At 50.1% G+C, this 21,219-nt stretch overlaps 2 protein-coding genes across 5 annotated transcripts; one reads left to right on the top strand and one right to left on the bottom strand.

Moving 5' to 3' along the window:
* LOC132449075 (Golgi reassembly-stacking protein 2-like) lies at positions 1–6,160 on the top strand. Of its 3 annotated transcripts, none has more exons than XM_060040672.1 (10): positions 1–278; positions 789–869; positions 1,113–1,316; positions 2,521–2,607; positions 2,808–2,938; positions 3,393–3,525; positions 3,765–3,873; positions 4,137–4,202; positions 4,381–4,500; positions 5,163–6,160. In XM_060040672.1, the coding sequence occupies exons 1-10, from the start codon at positions 216–218 to the stop codon at positions 5,624–5,626; spliced, it is 1,458 nt and encodes a 485-aa protein (XP_059896655.1). In that variant the 5' UTR covers positions 1–215; the 3' UTR covers positions 5,627–6,160. The 3 variants fall into 3 exon arrangements, with proteins under 3 accessions (XP_059896655.1, XP_059896653.1, XP_059896656.1); XM_060040670.1 differs by having other exon boundaries at positions 2,787–2,938; XM_060040673.1 differs by lacking the exons at positions 3,765–3,873; positions 4,137–4,202; positions 4,381–4,500; positions 5,163–6,160 and having other exon boundaries at positions 7–278; positions 2,787–2,938; positions 3,393–3,721.
* Positions 6,161–6,334: 174 nt separating this feature from the next.
* Positions 6,335–21,137, bottom strand: tlk1a (tousled-like kinase 1a). Of its 2 annotated transcripts, none has more exons than XM_060040666.1 (22): positions 20,743–21,137; positions 17,199–17,320; positions 16,502–16,573; positions 15,463–15,501; positions 15,304–15,379; positions 15,143–15,186; positions 14,823–14,948; positions 14,611–14,697; positions 14,401–14,493; positions 13,675–13,785; positions 13,405–13,541; positions 12,987–13,175; positions 12,720–12,786; positions 12,192–12,289; positions 10,956–11,037; positions 10,750–10,841; positions 10,231–10,320; positions 9,424–9,593; positions 8,702–8,837; positions 8,178–8,289; positions 7,979–8,086; positions 6,335–7,273 (listed from the first exon to the last, which is right to left on the bottom strand). In XM_060040666.1, the coding sequence occupies exons 2-22, from the start codon at positions 17,313–17,315 to the stop codon at positions 7,085–7,087; spliced, it is 2,235 nt and encodes a 744-aa protein (XP_059896649.1). In that variant the 5' UTR covers positions 17,316–17,320; positions 20,743–21,137; the 3' UTR covers positions 6,335–7,084. The 2 variants fall into 2 exon arrangements, with proteins under 2 accessions (XP_059896649.1, XP_059896650.1); XM_060040667.1 differs by having other exon boundaries at positions 20,945–21,137.
* Positions 21,138–21,219: the final 82 nt, after the last annotated feature.

The raw sequence follows: 21,219 nt of genomic DNA, 5'->3' as shown, positions 1-21,219 counted from the left end.
TGCGCGGTGCGTGCGCCCCACGGTGTCCGCGTGTGAGTCTGCACCTCACCGGAAGTGCTTGGATTCCGGGACAGCAGCAGCAGGAAAGAACCACTGCACTGTGCGGCGTGTGTGTCGCCGTTATAAACTCCTCTCTCTCTCTCTCTCTCTCTGCCTCATTCTCCCTCTCTCCAGGGGCTGTGTCATCCAGCAGCCCACCGACCCTCCAGGTAGAGATGGGGGGTTCTCAGAGCGTGGAAATCCCGGGCGGAGGATCTGAAGGATACCACGTCCTCAGAGTAAGATGTTGAACCGGGCAGATGGCTCTCTGACGCGCGGCTGGATGGGTTTCAATCGGTGACTGAAATCCACGTTCCGCTCAGATCTCCTTTAGATTCTCCCTCGACGCTGGAGAACCAATGGTCCTCAAATAATATAAAGCATCCATGGATTATCCGCATCGTTATTTGCGACAGAACGTATGTTACTGCTGCCGGGTAGCTGTCAGAAATCGTGGCTATTCATGGCGACTGCAATGATCATGAAGCGATTCTGCCGTAGTCGCGTCTCCCATATGGTCCTATTTTACTCTATTTAATCACAGTCAATCCTTCATGTAAAATGGTCAAAGTTAGCCCATGTTAGCACAGCAGCAACCGAATGTGTGCACATAGCAGAGAATTCAGCTTGGCAGCCTCAACTCAAGTGTACCACAAATATCCCTGCGTCAACATTTTGTTTTAGTCCACCTGTTCAACTCCATGACTAATCCCCATCAGGTCTAAACCCCATGACGGTGTTATTTCCAGGTCCAAGAGAATTCCCCTGGCCACCGCGCTGGATTGGAGCCGTTCTTTGACTTCATCGTCTCCATGTCAGACACCCGACTGGTAAGAACAGAACGCCAATCACACGCCTGTAGGCGGGACCACCAGGGGTGATGCGTGAGAGACCGGTGGGGCTACAACCGGTAGAATCAGACGGTTGTGGGTTATGGTCGTTCAGGTTAAACAGGTACACACACACACACACACACACACACACACACACACACACACACACACACACGCACACAAAGAGAAACACAGACACACACACACCCCTCCACTGACGAGGATCTCGTTGTTGGGCAGAACAAAGACAACGACACGCTGAAGGAGCTGCTGAAGGGCAGCGTGGAGCGGCCCGTCAAGATGCTGGTGTACAGCAGCAAGACCCTGGACGTCAGGGAGACCTCCGTCACCCCCAGCACCCTGTGGGGGGGGCAGGGCCTGCTGGGGGTCAGCATTCGCTTCTGCACCTTTGACGGCGCCAACGAGAACGTCTGGCACGTGCTGGTGAGGGGGGGGAAGGGGCTGAGGGGGGTGGGGGGTGAGGGGGGTGAAGGGGGGTGATGTGGGGGTAGGGGCTGGGGGGGGTGAGGGGGGGTGAATGGGGTAAGGGGTGAAGGATTTAGGGGGGCGGCTACTGTGGTGAGGGGGCTGAGAGCCATGGTCACATTCAGGGCATTGTAACTTATAATAAGAAGAACATTTTGTCAGAAGAAAAGAGAAACGATAATATATCCCTGTCGGTACAGTAAGGATGTTCATAGGACCAAAGGCCAAGCACTAACATCGCGAATTTAACCCATTCCCCGCACACAACAGAGACAGCTAGGATAAGATGCTACACAATGCTAAGTACTTTTTTTGTAAGTGCCAGGACGTATAACATACAATAAGTGCGTACATTAAGTGCCAGGAAGTACAATATACATTAAGTGCTTAATGGCTAATGGCTATGTCTAGTGCCGCTTTTCCACCGCACATGTAGCTCGACTCGACACGACTCGACTCGACACGACTCGACACGGTAGCAGCACGGGTGCTTTTCCACCGCAAATAGTACCTCCTGGACGTGGGCGGGGTCGGCTGCGCGAAAGGGCCGTGACGTATTTTTGTACGCGACGCAAACAAGACCTACGCAACCCACACATGGACAGAACCCACATAACAACAATGGAGGACATCGATAACATTACTATTATTAGCTGGCATGTTGAAGAAGTTGAAGAAGTGGAATATATGTTGGCTGCGGCGACATGGCAACCAGCATGGTTGCCATGTCGCTCTCGTGACTTCGTCACACTCTCTGGCCAATCAGTGGCCGGCCGTCTGCCGACGTCACCTTTTAGCATCGGCTCAGCTCGCTTGGAACCTAGAGCGAGGCGGTACTAGAAAAAGCAGCCACTTCAGGTACCAGGTACCATGTTTTCGCGGTGGAAACGCAAAAAATGCGAGCTGAGTCGAGTCGAGTCGAGTCGTGTCGAGCTGGTACCATGCAGTGGAAAAGCGGCATAGGTGAACTCTGAACATTTTCACGTCAGTAAAATATTAATGTATTATAATGAATGAATAACATTTTTACTTCTATTACATGTGTACCGTGTTCACATGGGACTGCACAAATGACACACACACTATTTAAACAGTGGCGATTGTAATTTTTGAGAAAGATGCAACAAATCTCGACATCCCTTCATCATATTTTTCTTTTTAGGAGGTGGAGGCCAAATCTCCGGCGGCTCTGGCGGGCCTGAGACCCCACTCGGACTACATCATCGGGGCCGACTCGGTCATGAACGAGGTACCTCTCGCGCCGAGACCTGGACGAATCCTCTGAGGCACCCTGGGCCTGGTTCACCTGTGGCGGCCATCTTGGCTCCAAACGCCAGCTGGTAGCCGAGAGAGCGTTTGGAGCCAAGATGGCCGCCACAGCTGAACCAGGCCCGTTTTTGTGCTTCGATGGCAACTGTTGACTCGAAGCTTGAATCTTTCTTCAAACAGAGCGAGGATCTGTTCTCGCTCATCGAGGCGTACGACGGGAAGGGGCTGAAGCTGTACGTGTACAACACAGACACGGACAGCTGCCGCGAGGTGGTGATCACGCCCAACTGCGACTGGGGTGGGGAGGGCAGGTGAGAGGGGGAGTGGAGGCCGGCACAGACACACACACAGACGCACACACAGAGCCATGTAGACAGACGCACAGACAGACCCATGTAGGCAGACGCACAGACAGACGCACAGACAGACCCATGTAGACAGACGCACAGACAGACGCAGACGTGCAAACACACACAGATGCACGCACACACACACACACACAGATGCACGCACACACACACACACACACACACACATACAGACACAGACAAAGATGCGCGCACACACACACACACACACACAAAGATGCACACACACGCGCGCACGCGTGCGCACACACACACACCTTGCTCAGGAAAGTTATGAAATTCTTGTAAAAACCCAGTATGTCCTTTTAGCAACGCATCCCTGCCGTAGGAACTCAACAGAGCATTATTTTTTTGACTAATGTGTGAACTGTCCCGATTGCCTCCCCCCCCCCCCCAGCATCGGCTGTGGGATCGGCTACGGCTACCTGCACCGGATACCCACGCTGCCTTTCTCCGAGGGCAAGAAGATCAGCTTCCCTGCCCCGACGGCCAGCAGACCGGCCGCGCCACCTAAGGATGGCTTCACAGAGGTCAGGCTTAAAGGAGACGTTCACTGCTGTGATCCAACAGCGTTGGGGACTCAATCGAAGATATGGTTTATCATCGGCATCAAAGTAGCATACTAATATTACGTTGACGGTGTTTAGGCATTAATTGTCTTTTTTTTTTTAAAGATACTTTGTCACAAAAGATCTGTTTTCTGTGTAGTGGTAGTTATGGTACATTTTGAACTACGGTAATCCTGAGTGGTTGTGGGTGCGATTCCCAGGTTCACCTGTCGGCCGTGAGTGTCGCGGCCTCACCTGACGCGTCTCCGTCTGTGGGTGGGGTCACCGTCAGCTCCGCCCAGCCGCCCGCCCTCAGCGCCTTCCAGACAGGTACACACACACACACACACACACACACACACACGCACACGCACACGCACACACACAACTAACTAAAACACATTTTTCACTGTTTTTCAGTGAAACTGTGTGTTGCACAACAAGGGTCAGTTTCTTTCGGGGTTCGATGCAGAATATACCACTTTTTGTTAGATTCTGAAAGGCAAACCAAGATTGCGTCTGTCTTGGGGGGGGGGGGGGGGGGGGGGGGGGTTTGATCCGATAGTGACTGCTGTCATGGCCCTCTGTTCCAGGAGCTCCTACAGTACCGGTTCCTCATCATATCGCCCCTGGACCCCTCCCTCCGGCCGGCCTACCGGGTCAGTCCCAAGTACCACATGGTTTTAATGGAGCTTGTCTAGATCCATAGCAGGCATACGTGCATACGTCATCAAAACGCTTTAAGTACGCACGTCCAGTGAGGCATGAATGCAAACGTGTGACATCATAAACCGGCCTCACACACATCGTAAACCGCCCTCTGTCTTCGTCTTGCAGGTTTAATGCCTTTACCCGGACGCCTCCCTCCCCTCCCACCCCTCCCTCCCCTCCCTCCCCTCACCTTGCCGGATTTGAGCAGGCTCTCGCTACATGGCGTCAGCGGGCTTCCCCCTGCAGGTAACCCCGGTGAAGTGTTGCTGTGGCGTTCTGTCGTCTCAGTCTTGGCTCAGCCTCAACGTGCACACCAAGGAATGAGCTCAGCTGTTTACCTAAGTTCAGGCTTTACGATTCGAACTGTAGGAGCCATGTTCGCTCCTCCAGTTAACATGGAGAGCAGCGGCTGAAAAAATACATCGCAAAACTTGTGTAACTTGCCCAAGTCATTACGAACTTGAGTAAGTCACATGAATACAATCACAGGTGAAGACAATTACTTGAAGTTTCTTAGTTATGTTGAGGACAAATCGGGACCCAGGACCTTTAAAAAGAGTCCCAACACCCTAGCCAATGAGCTGTCCTGTTCTTTTAAAGAGTCCAACACCCCAGCCAATAAGCTGTCCTGTACTTTAAAAGAGTCCAACACCCTAGCCAACGAGCTGTCCTGTTCTTTTAAAGAGTCCAACACCCTAGCCAATGAGCTGTCCGGTCCCATGTCCTCATGGACAAAAGGCTCTGACTTACAAGCAGCACGCCTGCAAGGCTGCTTCTGTTTCTCTGCAACCCGTCTCCGGATGACCCCATGATTCTGGTCGTGGACGTCGCTGCACAGCTCAATGAACTTCAAGGATGTAAAGGTCACCCTGTTTGTCGTTCTCTGGTCCTCCCCCCCACCCACCCAGGTCTCGCCCCGCTGGCTCCGCTCAACCTGCCCCCTCTGCCCCCGCTGGTCCCGGGGGCGACCCCCCCCCTGTCGGAACGGGTCCTTCCGGGCGCCGGGGCCCCGCCTCCGACGTCCGGCGTTCAGGACCCCCGTCGCCATGGCGACCCCACCGCTGTCCTACCCCTTGGTCCACGGCTTCCCCCATCAGTACAGCGTGCCGTTGTCAGGGGGCGACGCCTCACCCGGGAAACGTCACCGTGTCGTCGTAATGGACGCTCAGTTTACAACACCGATCAATACACTAATCCCCCCCCCCCCCCCCCCCCACTCAAACACACGGTTTCGCCGGTCGTCGTAAAAAATGGGTTCAAGCGTGGGGCGCCTGGTCGTTTAGATATTTATAATGAGCCGAACCCTTTGGCTTCTTCCACTGGTCTCAGTAATCATTTAGTGAGGATGGCTGGACTGAAGATTAAAGTATAAGGTTTGAGGATTATGGGATAGCATGCCGGAATGCAAGGTTACCGCATAACACTCGAACCGGAGTCCATTTAATTCCTGGCCCCTTGTGAACGTGCTCGTCACGTTACCGCAACCCAGCCAAGTATTTTAAAAAAGAAACTATTTATGGTGATTAAGTGCCAGAATTCTTCAGGAGGAGACGTTAAAGGTTTATATTTACTTTGCTGTATATCATGTTTAGCTCGGGGATCTTGTATAGCTTATAGCGGTTCACTTCATTAAGTGGTTTTCCTCATAATTCTTGTTGAGCCAAGTGTTCCTGAACAGGATGGGGAATTTTTCTCAAGTACACGACACTTGACTCAAGCAGGCTGCTGTCCGTGCCTTTATACACGATTAGGCTACAACTATTGAAAGTAAACCGCAGTACCGCTCGGACACCACAAGATGGCAGCAGAAGCTCAGGAGTGACCGCAGGACCCGCAGTTGACTATGAATGACGTTGATTGTATTGCAGTGATCGATAATAAAGCAGTTGTGCTTGATAAGACCTCAGCTCTAATTTCCCAGCATTTATTTTTTACTCTCAGCCAAACTGTACACAAATAAGATGACGCCACCCTGGGCAATAGCAACATCTAAAGCTGCAAAACGGGACACAGCATGAACCTCAAATCGCCCAATAGGTTTGTTTTACAAAAACTGCAAAATTATCTTCTGCACAGCATATACAGTTCTCAATCCATCCATTTATTTATTTATTAGTATTCCTGCATAGGATTTTGTACAACGTCATTTTTCTACATTTGGTTATCTTGTGCATTAAACATTAGTATGCTGCCAGAGCCTATTTCTTACTAGATGCCACAGTTTGCTAAAGTATTACAATCTCATGGCTAGGTGTAACTGAATTAAAGCCTATCACTTTGAACAAATAAAACAAGGAACAAAAGTGAAATTCTTCAAAACGATGAACGTCTGCTTAATACAGTAAATGAACGTGTGTGTGTGTAGCAGCTGTATGGTTTGCACCCTGGCAGGAGCGCCGAGAGACCCCCCCCCCCCCCTCGACCAACGCCCCCACCCGCCAGGTTTCTCCGCCACCCCCCCCCCCACACCAGGCTCTCCACCCAGATCCTCCTCCAGGTTCTCAAGTCAGTTTCGTTCAGTGCTCTGCTGGATCTTCTCATCAGGATCCATGTTCCCCTCAGGCTCCCCCCCCCATCGATCCAGGGCTGTGCCAACGCCAAGAGCACGACATGGGTGTAGGGAAGAGTTGGGGGGGGGGGGGGGGGGGAGTCACAAAGCTTTGGCCATTCTAGTCCCTCCCCGCTCCCCCCGCCCTCCCCCCTTCCGTGTCCTGCTCCCCCAGTCCTCAGACCCTCGGACCCCCAGACAGACGCCGGGCGGGGCTGGGGGGGGGCGGGGGGAGCAGCCCGCTGCTCGGTTCCGTCACAGTGCAAGAGGAGAGAGAGAGAGTCAGTACGATGAGATGACGCCCCCGGTGGTGGGGGTGGTAGAGGAGGAGCCCGGCCCCCCGGGGCCAACCTGCAGGGTGCCTGAGGAGCTGGATCGCCGCATGTGGGGCAGCAGGTAGGAGTCGCCCCCCAGCTGGTGCACGTCGAAGCGGTCCTCCTTGCGGTAGGCCAGGCAGCGCTTGATGAAGGCCTGGGGGGGGGGGGGGGGGGGGGGGGGAGAAGAGGGCGTGTGATACGGGGGGGGCGGGGGGGAAGAGGAGACGCAGAAGTCACATTATGGCTCTCGGGGAAGAGTTAAGGGAGAGTCAGGGGACCATGACTCTCTCGGACCTCGATTCACACGACCACAACGCAGTCGAGTATTCAAATCTATGGTAACCGAAAGGTTGGTAGTTCGATCCCCAACTCCTCCCAGAGTGTCGATGTGTCCCTGAGCAAGACACACTGTCGCCTTGCACGGTTCACTCTGCCGTCGGTGTGTCAACGTGTGTATTAACCGATGCAAGTCGCTTTGGATAAAAGCGTCTGCTAAATGCCCCAATTGTAATTGTATTCATGGTGATGAAAGAACTGATGTCTTAAGGGGAAGACTTGGTGAATGTTTATATAAACATGCAAGTATGTACTTTGCTGCTGCATATCATTCATCGTTTAGCTTGGGGATCTCGTCGATAAAAAGGTGCGAGCCTGCTCCTGAAGCAGTGCGTGTCGAGCCCAGCGTTTGAGCAACACGGGGCAGGTCTGAAAACACAAGCCAGCTGCCGTCCCCTTCGTCCGACTCATTTAAGGCCAGAACCGCAATAATCAATGCGACATTGTAGCGTCACACTGCTCATTCAGTCACCGTTCAATAAGCGGCATTACCGCGGTAGGTTCAAAAAGGCTAACCACACACCTTTGCTTCATTACTTGAGACGGGCTTCACAGGGAACTGGAGGTCTGTAGCTTTAAGGATGGTATTCTCCTGCAGGATGTCCTGTTGGGACTGATTGTGGCCGAAGGGCTGAAACCAAAAACACATACAGACACATCAAGCAAGCAGCAGGGACTCCAAGGCACTCCAACACCTCCGCGCTGATCGGTTCTGTGCTCACCTTTCTCCCGTAGAGACACTGGAAGAAGATGATGCCCACAGACCACACGTCCACCTTGTTGGAGATCTTTGGAGGTTCTTTACCTACGACGAAACACTCGGGGGGCAGGTACCTGAGCGGGTTAGACACAGACAGTCTTAGCGACCTGGGCCCCACACTGATGTCTAGGCGTCTGTGGCTAGCAAGCGACTGGTGTCACTTGCTAGCCACAGACACCAGACGAGGTTCCTTACTGGACTTGTTCCAATACCAGTATTGGAAATTCCTCAGATGCTGCCTAAAATACAGTATCGATTCGGGCATCGACGAACTCTCTGCGCCGATGCGATACTATCACACGACTCCTTTGGGTTCTCTTACGACGGGTTCACTTACTGTCAACATCATTTGGAAATGATGTTGGCAGTAAGTGAACCCGTCGTAAGAGAACCCTTCAATAAGAACAATGTCTAGTAGTATTGACAATGCCAGATGCTGTATCGGTACATACACTCGGTATCTGGGGAGTCAAACCTATTCCTTACCAGTATGTCCCGGCCCCCTGCGACGTCAGGTCCATGCCGTCGGCGCCGTAGTTGTCGTCGTCCATGATTTTGGACAAACCAAAGTCTGTGATCTTGATTTCCCCGCACGCCGTGCCGTCCACCAATAGGATGTTGCCTTGAAGGGAACACAAAAACAATTTACAAAGAAGAAGAGGTGCGTTCCCCGCTGGAGGCATCGCACACCGGTAAAGCAGTCATACAACGTCCTATACATCTAGACTTCTGGCTCAAAACCCTGCACGCTACTAAGCACCGCCATGATACCTTGGATCTGAACCTCACCTTCGTCTGCGCGTTGTCCTTTCTACTACGAGACTGCGTGGGGATCTGTGCTTCGTCTGGTGCGTCGGCTTAGCTCAGGAGGTAGAGCGGGTTGACTTGTAACCGAAATGTTGCTAGTTCTATCCCCGGCTCCCCGGCGTGTCGAGGTGTCCTTGAGCAAGACACCAAACCCTAACTGGCTGATGTCTTCCATGGTTGACTCTGCCGTCGGTGTGTGAATGCGTTTATGAACTGCTGTAAGTCTTATTGGATGTTTCAGGTCAAGTTGAGCTAAAACACCCTTATTGAAGGCCGAGCACGACTGTTCCCAACCTTTGAGTGTGTCTGACCTCCCCAGAGGACAGTGTTTACCTGGCTGGAGGTCATCATGGAGGACAGTGTTTACCTGGCTGGAGGTCATCATGGAGGACAGTGTTTACCTGGCTTGAGGTCATAATGGATGATGGGCGGCTTGATCTCGTTCAGGTATCTCAGTGCGTTGACGATCTGCATGACGATGGACCGCGCCTCCTTCTCCGACATGAGCTTGTGCTGCTTCAGGTAGAAGTCAAGGTCGTTGCCCTCGCAGTACTCCAGCACCGTGCAGAACCTGTCAGGGGAGGCCGGAGGATGGGGGTCAGGCTGGGTCTGGAGGTCACCTGGGATTGACATGGCAGTCCTATGTTCTAGCAGAACTTCTGGGGGGGGGGGGGGGGGGGCGGGGAAGAGACTGAACGGAACCCAGTAACAGCCAGGGGGCGGTATTACACCTCGTTTCCTGGTTCGTTACGGAGATATTTACCGAAGAGAAACAGTCGCGTGAATGGATGAATCGTTCAGAAGGTGGGGGGGGGGGGGGGAAGAGAGAGAGAGAGAGACAGAGAGCGAGAGCGAGAGCGAGAGAAAGGGAATGTGTAGCGGTAGAGAAAGAAAGAGTAGGGGACCCCTAAGACAGCTTGATCAAGAGCTGAGGTCAGCTGGACTGGAGCTAACATTGTAACATGCCACCAGATAAGCTAGCTGTTGATGCTAACATTGTAACATGCCACCAGATAAGCTAGCTGTTGATGCTAACATTGTAACATGCCACCAGATAAGCTAGCTGTTGATGCTAACATTGTAACATGCCACCAGATAAACTAGCTGTTGACGATGTCAATAACACAACCACACACGTGGTTGTGTTATTGACATCTCCCCCCCCCCCCCCAGACCCCTTAACCCGGGGCGCGTGTGCGTGGACTCACGTGTCTGTGTCCAGTGAAAAGTAGTCATAGAGCTTCACGATGCGAGGGTGGTCCAGCTGCTTGTGTATTCGGTACTCCCGGCACGCATGTCTGCGGAGGAGGAGAGCAGGGATGCACGGTTACCGTCGGCAACCGTAGCCATGGGCAATGCGCCCAAAAACACAACATGCACGTAGTAGAATGTAATTATGTGAACCAAAGCAAAAGGCAGAACCACTGTGTTTGGATATACATGTCACAAGTTTAGTTTCAGCTGGGTGAAAGAGCTAGAAAACTAGTTTTCCTTTCTTTAACGTTTCAAACCTCATTATAATCTTTATATAGCACAGATTTTCATTGCAATTCATTTGATGATATGATACAAATGTGTTAAAACTACGAGACGGGGTATCCCAATCTTCATTTAACGACGATGCAATATCATTTATAGACAAACGATATTATTGAAGTATTGCCCGGCCCCAAGTAGAGGGTGACCATCAGTTCAGATCAAGAATGTAAAACCCCGAGGAACCCTACTTGTGATAGTTCTCCTTCTTCTCCTCCCTCCAGTTCTTGTTGAGTTGATGGATCTTCACAGCAGCATATCTTTGTTCGATGAGGTCAAAGGCCTTCAGAGACGACACACAGAGCATGTTAGGACCCGATGGCCTCAGGAGAGGGAGGGAGCCCCTACAAGAAGGTCTTTACTGTGAGAGGTAGAGGACTTAGAAGCCACACCGTACCTTGTAAACTTCACTGAAGCCCCCTCTGCCTAGCAAGTGTAGGAGCAGGTACCGCTCGTTTAACGTTGGGTGGTCCTTAAACCTGCGGTTGAGAAGAAGCAAAGCCAGGATATTCATTATGAACGCCATAGTTGCATCAACATCAACATCATTTAGTCATATAATGCAATATCTGACCTGAACCCAATTTTGGTTGTTCTTGTGGAAGTGACATTTATTCAAAACAGACGGATCCAATCTTTGAAGATAAAATAATTTGACCCAATTTCTTTCCAGTCCAGCGAGTTCAGTGCTAAAACTGGAGTTCAGATCAAATTAGACCTAGTTAAAAAAACAAAACACCCAGCCAACCAACTTCAAGTACGAGTTCCTGACAGCGTCGTGTGAACACAATATCGGATCTTTTAAAAACTCATTCTCACACCTCTTCCACATTCAACATACAACATGCTAACGTCGTGGGTCGACTTTATCTTTGACAGCCATTTAAAAAGAGGAGCACTTTAAGATAGGAGCCTGGGCTAGATTCGGTCTCTACAGGGATTTACAGTTGGAGTTGCCCCTGGGTAGCCTCATAAGAACATGCAGATAGAAAAGTTTGCGTTTCGTAGTGAAGGTCAGTCAGGCCTTGACCAAGCAGCGATTGAAATCCAAATATTGGCACGGCCTTACGATGTTCGAAAATGTGCAACCAGCAGATTATAGAAACAAGTGATAGCGGTCCTCTCGCGGCACTTTCCCATTGGAAGTCAACAAAAACATTGTCTGATAAAATATCAGTTAATTTTTTACTTTCATTTCGTCCATCCCTGAAAACCATTTGCTGCGTTGATTTCTGGTCCACCATGGTATTGATATTCTGTGCACTGCTCCTCGTCAGTCATGAACTGAAAGTACCGCCCCTGACGTTGATTGGTCCTCAATTTGTATTTGTTTTTTTCTAAAGGGAGGCTTGAGGCCAGGCTGACCTGCAGTGAGAAACTGAGTGTTATCTCCCCCTGGCACCTCGAGATTGGGTTGGGGGGGGTGGGGGACAACGACTAGATGGAAGGACCTTTTATAACCAACATAACATCAACCGTCATCTGGATGACGGTCACTTTGAGATAGCAGTCTAACGTCCTGTCTGCCTCACATAGACCTTACTTGATCTTCTGCTTCCTACCAGAACAATAGTAGTCAACAATTTGGCATAAGAAATTACACAGATAAAGAGAGTGTGTAAGGGAGACTCACTGAGAACTGTCTTCATTATTTATTCTCTTCAGCTCTCGAATGTGGAGGTTACGCACTCTCTCCAAACGCTCCAACTCTGCCTGGATCTCCGCTTCTTCCTATAAATGATTAACACACACCTCATCAGAATCCATACTCACTAGTTGTGCATTTAATATTCATACTTTGTAGCTGGTCTGTAGGTTTATGTATTGGGAAAAACAACCAACACTAGAACACAAAACTCTAAGGCCACGAGAGCTCTGGAGGTTCAGCCGGAGTTCTCCAGCCCCTAGAATTGCGGTATCAAATATGAATGTCTTCATAAATTTCAACGATCGTCGACAAATCGCATTTATTTGCCAATCAACATGCAACTGTTAAATTATTCAAAAGGAGACACGAAGAGTTTCCAACTGCATCTGAACACGGTAACGCATGCACTGCCTACTCCTCCTCCTTTTAACGTGTCCTGTAAACACCCCCCTGGGTGACCTCCTCCACAGGGATCTACTCGCTGAATGAGGCGGTGTGGTTCGGCATGCTTACCTTCTTCAGATGACCAAGCCGTAGTTTGAAGATCTCCTCCTGCTCGTGGTACTCGGCGAGAGTCAACCTGTCGAGAGAGAAAACCTTTCAGTGTCCAAATCCCCCTGCCGTTAAACAGGCTATCACAGCGCCGCTGTGAGTTTATAGATCTCTTTGGACCGGTTGGCAACACGGGAAACACTTCAGCCGCGGGTCAAGCCACCAGCGCCGCGGCTCTGATCTGATGTCATGAGCGTGAATGAGCGGATGAAAGGCGGGCGCACTCACAGCTGAGGTAGGCTGGGTTTCAGAAAGGGATCGCTTTCAGCTCCATTCACCGCCTTTGTCTTGCGCTGTTTTGGCTCCGAGTTGGTCGCGGGCGCCTGGGAGTTGCTGGACGACGGCGGCTTCCTTTTAGCCAACAATTTTCTTTGCCTCTCCATGTCCTCGCGCTGCTGGTTCAACCACTCCTGTTGCCTGTGAAAGGGGGACATTGTGCAAATAAGAGAAGGGGATGGGAAGAGTTACCCCCGCTGTGCCATTCGACTCATCGCAATGCCTTGAGGTGATGTAAAAAAAAATATATATAATGACACTCAGTCGGGGAGGCATGTTCAAAGGGAAACCGCGTTTGTGTTAAAACGTTCAACTGTCGTTTGATTTTTCCGTTGCAAACTAAAAAGCGGCTCAGCCGGTGGGGACCCACTTGACGAGGTTCTGGAAGGCGTAGCCGTCCGTCCACTGCTCGGTGAACGAGGCCCCGTGGCGCACCGTGGTGAAGTGTCCCAGACGCAGCCGGTCCTGCATGCTCTTCTCCCGGCACGACTGCTTCTCCTGGGTGCTCTGGGGTCGCAACAAAATGGCCTCCTTAGCTTAGCGAAGCAACGCAACACAAAACAACACAACACACACTCGTATGTACACACACACACGTGCGGGCGCGTGCGACATGGAAGACAGAAGGCCAAGCACTCACCTTCTCTATGAGCAGCTTCTTGCTCATACTGATGCATTTATTCAAGCGTTCCTTAAACTTTTCAAGTAATTTTTGTTGTTCGTCTACCTGCCTTCTGAGATCACAGTTTGCCTAAGGAGGAAAAAAAACAAAAAACATAAATTGGCATGTTGAGATATGTATACTCCCAAAACAACATTGTTTCAAAGCTATTCATGTAGATAGATAAATAATTGTTCTGTTGCTCAACCAACCAATTCAGCCCTTCAGAATAACACAACCACAGAATGTGGTTGTTTGAATGACATCGTCAACAGCTAGTTTATCTGGTGGAATGTATGTTAGCTTCAACAGCTAGCTTATCTGGTGGCATGTTACAATGTTAGCATCAACAGCTAGCTTATCTGGTGGCATGTTACAATGTTAGCATCAACAGCTAGCTTATCTGGTGGCATGTTACAATGTTAGCATCAACAGCTAGCTTATCTGGTGGCATGTTACAATGTTAGCTTCAACAGCTAGCTTTTCTGGTGGCATGTTGTAATGCAAGCGTCAGCTAGCTAATCCTGTGGCATGTTGTAATGTTAGCATCAACAGCTAGCTAATCCTGTGGCATGTTGTAATGTAAGCGTCAACAGCTAGCTAATCTGGTGGCATGTTTTAATGTTAGCGTCAACAGCTAGTCTATCTGGTCGTATGTACTACAGATGGATCAAGCACGTTTTGAGCACAGACCGGAGACCTTACCCTCAACAAGTCATCTATCCTCCCTTCCTTCTTCTCAAGGTCCAGATTCTTATTGCTTTCAAGTGCAGCCAGTTTCAGTCCAGTGAGGTCAGTCTGGGGGGGGGGGGAGAAGCAAAACAGTTACTCCAGACCACCTCTCCAAATCTGGTCAATACATCAAGAGGGTCAACAACACTAGTATAGCAAACGAATAAATCCCGGTCTCCTCACCTGGACACATTTGATTGCGAGTTGCTTTGGAAGCATGACCTGGTCCCCGAAAGACAGACTGGGGGGAGATGAGCTACTTTGTCTGACCTGCAAAACAATACAGCAGGATGCATAAAAACACAAGACAATGACTCTTAGCAGCACAGAAGAGTGAGGGCGACGCCAGAGTCTATGGCAGTCTTTGGGGGGGGGGGGGGGGGGGGTTGACTTACAGCAGCACCCTGAGCTGAGTGGGAGTTCTGTGGCGAGCGGATCACTAGTGGGACACCACCACCACCAACACCAACACCTCCTCCTCCTCCTCCTCTGACAGGACTGGCCCCGTTCCCTCCCTGGAACTGAGACCACAGCAGGGGGATGAGTGACATCATAGCCTCGCTGCTTGGCAACAACGTGGGCGCACAACGACGAGGCCGCCTTTGTGTCACAGAGATTTCATTCGGGTGCGCCAACCCTGTCGGGCATCTTCACTTCGACGAGGAAACAGGCAGAATCGCGCAACCATCGCTGTGAATTTTTGAAAATCACTCACATCGAAATAATCGCTGATTTTAGGTCCCCGGCCAATGGTCTTTCCTGTAAGAGAGAAGATGCATCATTCCTGTGTTTCGATTCGATTATAATCCGGAACATTCAGTCGCACTTGATGGATGGACTGAAACAACAAGCGTTATGACGAGGGGCGGGGCTTACCTTGGCTGCTTTCTGATTGGGTCTCAGGTTTTCTCTTCCTTCCCCTCGAAGACTCAGATGGCTTCTTCTCCGGTGTCTGAAAACAAAAGGGCCAGCTCAGCGACGACACGCGATCATGACAACAACCAATCGCAATATAAAGACTTATGACCGGCCTACCGAATAAGCAGGAGAGCTCCCCCTTTTCACATCCGAGCCCTGGAAAGAAAATACATTTTGAACCCAAAATAAATGTAATAATAAGTCAGTTAATGGCTTAATGCGGTGCATACATGTTGGCATAAAAGACCAAGGGAAATTTATGACACCAGTGCCTCAGATCAAAACTAGCTGTAGCCATACAGCAATAGAAGCTAACAATACTTTTATTATGATCGCAAAGAAACACAACAGTAGCATATCAAATCAATACATATGGGGTGGGAGGAGCTAAAGAACCAGGACTAAAGACTGGAGGGTCAGGGGTGGGCGGAGCTACAGAACCAGGACTAAAGACTGGAGGGTCAGGGGTGGGCGGAGCTACAGAACCAGGACTAAAGACTGGAGGGTCAGGGGTGGGCGGAGCTACAGAACCAGGACTAACAACTGGAGGGTCAGGGGTGGGCGGAGCTACAGAACCAGGACTAAAGACTGGAGGGTCAGGGGTGGGCGGAGCTACAGAACCAGGACTAAAGACTGGAGGGTCAGGGGTGGGCGGAGCTACAGAACCAGGACTAAAGACTGGAGGGTCAGGGGTGGGCGGAGCTACAGAACCAGGACTAAAGACTGGAGGGTCAGGGGTGGGCGGAGCTACAGAACCAGGACTAAAGACTGGAGGGTCAGGGGTGGGCGGAGCTACAGAACCAGGACTAACAACTGGAGGGTCAGGGGTGGGCGGAGCTACAGAACCAGGACTAAAGACTGGAGGGTCAGGGAATCTGCTGACTACTGCGGTTCTGATTGAGGCTGTCACTGCCACGGGCCATTAGGTGTGTGACGTATGAGAGGCATCTGTGACACACACACACACAATGACAAATGGTGAAACAGACGATAAAACCTCAGACACAGACAAGCACCCAAATACACCTTATCCAACGTCGTTGCTGTAGCTGGCTGCAGTCATCATGTTCCCCAATCAGCCCAACTAGAATTGTGTTGTTAAAAATACCATATTCAAGCACAATAAAATCATTTGAATGTATTCTTCGAACCATACCTCAGACTCCTTGTCACTTGAAGACCCTATGCTTCCAAAGCTGTGATTTGAACATTCATTGTTTGCTAAACCCTGAAATCATTAAGAACAAGCAGAAAACATGCAGTGGTTAACACTTGTAGAAGGACATCTTCACATTGTCATTTGAGTGACTGTGATGAGGAACATAGCATGCAGTAGGCCAGGAGAGCATCAAGAATCGTGGGGTTAGCCCGGCCTACCGCAACACAATGTCCGTTCTCTTACTTCCTACGAAGTGTGCCCCTGTTAACAGTCCGCAGTCTCTAACTTCCTATGAAGTGTGCACCAGTTAACAGTCCCCGCTCTCTAAATTCCCATGAGCTCTTAGAGGCTGTGCATTAAAAAGGAACATTTATTTATTTTTTACTTAAAAATGGATGTACAACTGAAAGTCCCGCCCTCTCTCTAGCCCCTTAACCCATGTCACTGAAAGTCCCGCCCTCCCTCTGTCCCCTAACCCATGTCACTGAAAGTCCCGCCCTCCCTCTGTCCCCTAACCCATGTCACTGAAAGTCCCGCCCTCTCTCGTCAACAACGCCCATCCGGAACGTCCCCTTCAAGGCGGCGTTCCCGTCGTGCGGCGAGAACGACGAGGCGAGGCGCTCCGAGACCAGGTGCGTGACCAACCCCCTCCGGGCGGGGCCCCCCGGGCCCCGAGACAGCGGCGCTCACTCACTTTGGTTCCCCCGCTGGTGCTGCCGGTGCTGCCCCCGGTGCTGCCTCCGACACCGCCCATGAAGCGAGCCTCCAGCAGCTCCTGTCTCCTGGGGTCCAGGCTGTGAAGCTCCTCCATGGCACCTGCCAACGTCAGGGGACGGTCAGAGCATGAGTCACCGGGCATCGGAGGAGGGCCGCCTCAGCGAGGCCTCAGTGAACCCGTTTTAACGCCCGGCGGCTTAATTGCCCTTTGTCAAAGTTATTAGACGACGCATGTTTTTTTTTTTTCACCGAGCCTCTAAAAATAGACTGCCTCCGTTCACACCGCCGACGCGGGGGTCAGGGCTGACCATACGCCTGGTATGGTGTCTGAACGAAATCAGGGCTGTGCTGTAACCGACGTGTTGGGAGACATTCTGTTTGCGAGGCCTCAGCCGCTGTGCCATGGCGACAGTTGGGTCCCTGTAGGCACAGTTGCTCTCTGTGCTCCGCCGTCACAGGAGACTCCACGGGGGGGGGGGGGGGCAGACCTCGTGGGAAAACCTGCCATAACTACGGGGCCATTTTAAATTTGCCCAGAGACAGAACGGTGTACACATACAGGAACATTCTGATGTATTTGTTTCGTTTATGTATGTCACATGCACATTAACGCATCACTGCCATCACTAATGGCCGTGACATGCTTGAATTGTAGGTGTCAACAGTGCAAATATGTTTGCAAGAAATAAAATATATATACAATAATGTATACTTCAATGCCAATAGTGGTTAAACAATTTGTTGTTGACAATAAGGTGCTTGCTCCTGCCTCGAGCAGAATCCAACATTCGGCCGCTTTTTTCACACTTATAATCTATTCGTCTTAATAGGAACAGAAGGTAACGGGGAGAAAACCCTTCTGTTTACCGGAAAAAAAAGGAGACAGAGAGCAGCCTCAATATTGGCTAAGGTATGTCGGCCAATGCTGCTACTAGGATTACAGATTCTGCTGCTCATCTGCAAGGTAGATCTGACATAAAGAGCAGTAGAGGTATTCCAGGGAGCCCCAGTAAAATTCCAAGAAAATGTAACACTGCTCCCGAGCCGTCTGCACTGGGAAGACAGTCAGCTTGTCGAATCGTGGGTTCACAAAAAAAACAGACGAAAGCAGAAAGGCAGCTATAGGCATTTTACACTAATTCAACCATCAGGCTTGTCCAGCAGAATAAAACGTTTGGGTTGACATTCATTAACACGTTAGTTTTTCCTTTTCCTGTGCATGCATCTGGAGATGAATTACACGTTTGCAGAACATTGAAGTGCATCAATAACCGTCATGCCAACACTAATCGTAACGACACAAGCTTGTCCCAACGTTTTCCACCGCTGTAATAACAAAGACATTCCCTGCGTGCACTGTCCAATGTTATCCAACAGCACCAGCAATGGAAATAACCGGTAGTAAACAAACTGTGGTCATCTCTTGGCTAGGGCTACTGTAACTCCTAGTAGGGCGAGGTAAGATAGCCCACTACTACACGGCAACATGAGGTAACGTGAGAGCCGCACGCAACGGGAATGATGCCGCAGACGCAGCAGGGACTTGCAGCGCTGCACGTCATGTAAAAGATCATCTCATCGACGGGCAGTTGACAGAGGCGGGGGCGCTCAGTATTTGATTCGGTTTGGACAAGTCATCTACACCTAGAGTCTACTTCTTCACAGGGCTTGTTCGACCTACGCTCTGAGAAGCTGCACACGATTACTGGACTCTTGCTGGATATCATTCCAATTGAAAAGGCGTGTGATCACGCGTGGTGGCAATGTTAATAGGGGGACTGAAGAGAAGCTGAAGGTGGACACACCTAACCCAGATATCAGCACAAGCTGGACACTCAGTATCCATTTCATCCTCATTATCTCAGTATTTCGTGCAAAGTCTACAAACCATCCATCTGCAAACATTAAACAAGCCAGACCAACTTCATGCATTAAAAACACCCGTTTTAAAAAAAGACCCACAAATACGTTTATGATTGATTAATTACTGCTGCTGGGACTTCCCTTAAATACTTTTGATATCCTTCAGGATCAGTAGATAAACACCTTGCATTATAACCATAAGAATAATTCCAAACAGCCATTGTTTGACAATAGGTGCATTACTACCAATGTCGTTTCCGTTTCAAGCTGTGAACATTTGCAAACCAAAACAAAGAAATGTCCAGATGACAAGCTACTTTTTTCTTCTCACCATTTACATAACTTTCGATCCAAAAAGCCACTGGTTTTGTTCCTTCCATCGCCAACATCATTTTAAATGTCAAAGTTGGAAACCACACAAAGGATGCAATCCTAACCACAAGTTGTTTCCCCCCCTCACCTCGTTTTAAACTTAGCAATGAGGGCTTATTTTTCTTTTGTGTCAAACAAAAGGAGGTCCTCAGGCCATTCACAACCATCATCTATATTCAAGCCCCTGGAGAAGCATGAGGGTGAACCCTTAGAACTCTTGCTGTGGATGTCATTTTGACTCCATGCAGTTCAGCAGTTACCACCTGTTTATGGCACACACTTGTTAAGCTATTAAAATCTTTAGCATAACACAGCAGATTTTGAGCCGAAGTGAAACAACCTGCGTTTGTAAGACAAACGAAACGCAGGGGTGCAATTCAACAGTGTTAATTTAGGCAATATTAACTATTTTCTAAAATGCATGGATGCAACATGAATGATTAATTTAGTGTCACATTGGGGGAGTATACATCCACTCCTCTATGCAAGACCTACATGCAAGTTCAGAAACAACATTGGGACCAATGTGCCTGTACGTGGTTTGGCTATCCCAGAACCTAAATTCTTTGTTCAGGTAGACATTCCACATTAAACCCCGCGTGCACGCGAGAGTGCGCGTACACCACACACACACAAACACGTACCCATCCTGCTGGACTCACGTGCATGCTCCGCGTTTAAAACCCACCTCCACCACCACCATGTTACACACATTCGCTTAGCCTGACGTGTTAATACACACATCGCTGATTAGTTTTCCAACACAGTAACGTTACTATCAGCGAAGTGCCCCGGAACAGAACCCGGGGAGACACACCAACCCAGTTGGATAAGGCTTATATCTTCATGAACCACTTTATAAATTAAAAAAATAGTTCAAATGATGACCGCATTGTTCCAGAACCACCCCAGTCCAGCCATGGACACCAGGGGATAGCTCCTGACCCGCACCTAACGTGAAGTCACGGTAACCATCATCTAGGGCTCAGTCTACCGTGTGCCATTGTTGAGCGTTTCACTCGTTCATCGTCCCCACGACCCGATGCATGCATATTATATCAAGTAATCCGTCGGAACATCGCAGTTCTCCGGTGTCCTGGATGTTTGTGGCGTGACTGTGGTGTCCTGTGGTTCAGGAGGACAGTGGTTCGGTGCTACTGCCAGCTAGCCTCGGAGGCTCCGTGGACTTTGGAGCCGACGGGTTACCATCTCTCCGCCGCCTAGCTGGCGAGACTGCAGCCCCACATTTAAGCACAACGCATTCAATATCGCACAGGACTACTTACACAAACATATAGCAAACAGTTTCGAGTCCTATATCGTCAAACGACACCGTCCTTTATCCTTCACCACCGCCGCGATATGTTGCTGAAAAAACAATCCGCGTTGGGGACGTGGAGAACCGGGACCAAAGATGGCGTCCCCTCCAAACTTCCACTACTTTGGACACTCATCAGTGTACTTTTGTGCTCATACTGGATCACGTACAACTAATACATGTCGGTGGCCGGGAAGTCAGCTCATTGGTGGTCCAAATGGGTCTGCGAGATGGGCAGCTGCCGCTGGGTTGATTGTAATTATCCAGTTTTTTGGACACGAACCTCTTCACACCTCAGCTGTGCCGTGTCCTGGCTCCTGGACCTCTGTCTTCAAGTCGCATGAGACGTCACGCATCGTGTGCAAATTAGTATCGCGAGGCGAGGGGCATCCCGTTGTTTCAGAACTGGGCAATTACACCTATTTTTTAGGGAGATAAAAGTTCC

The sequence above is a fragment of the Gadus macrocephalus genome, chromosome 20, assembly GCF_031168955.1.
Source record: "Gadus macrocephalus chromosome 20, ASM3116895v1".
In the NCBI taxonomy this organism is placed as follows: domain Eukaryota; kingdom Metazoa; phylum Chordata; class Actinopteri; order Gadiformes; family Gadidae; genus Gadus; species Gadus macrocephalus.
This window is presented reverse-complemented; position numbering and strand designations above follow the sequence as displayed.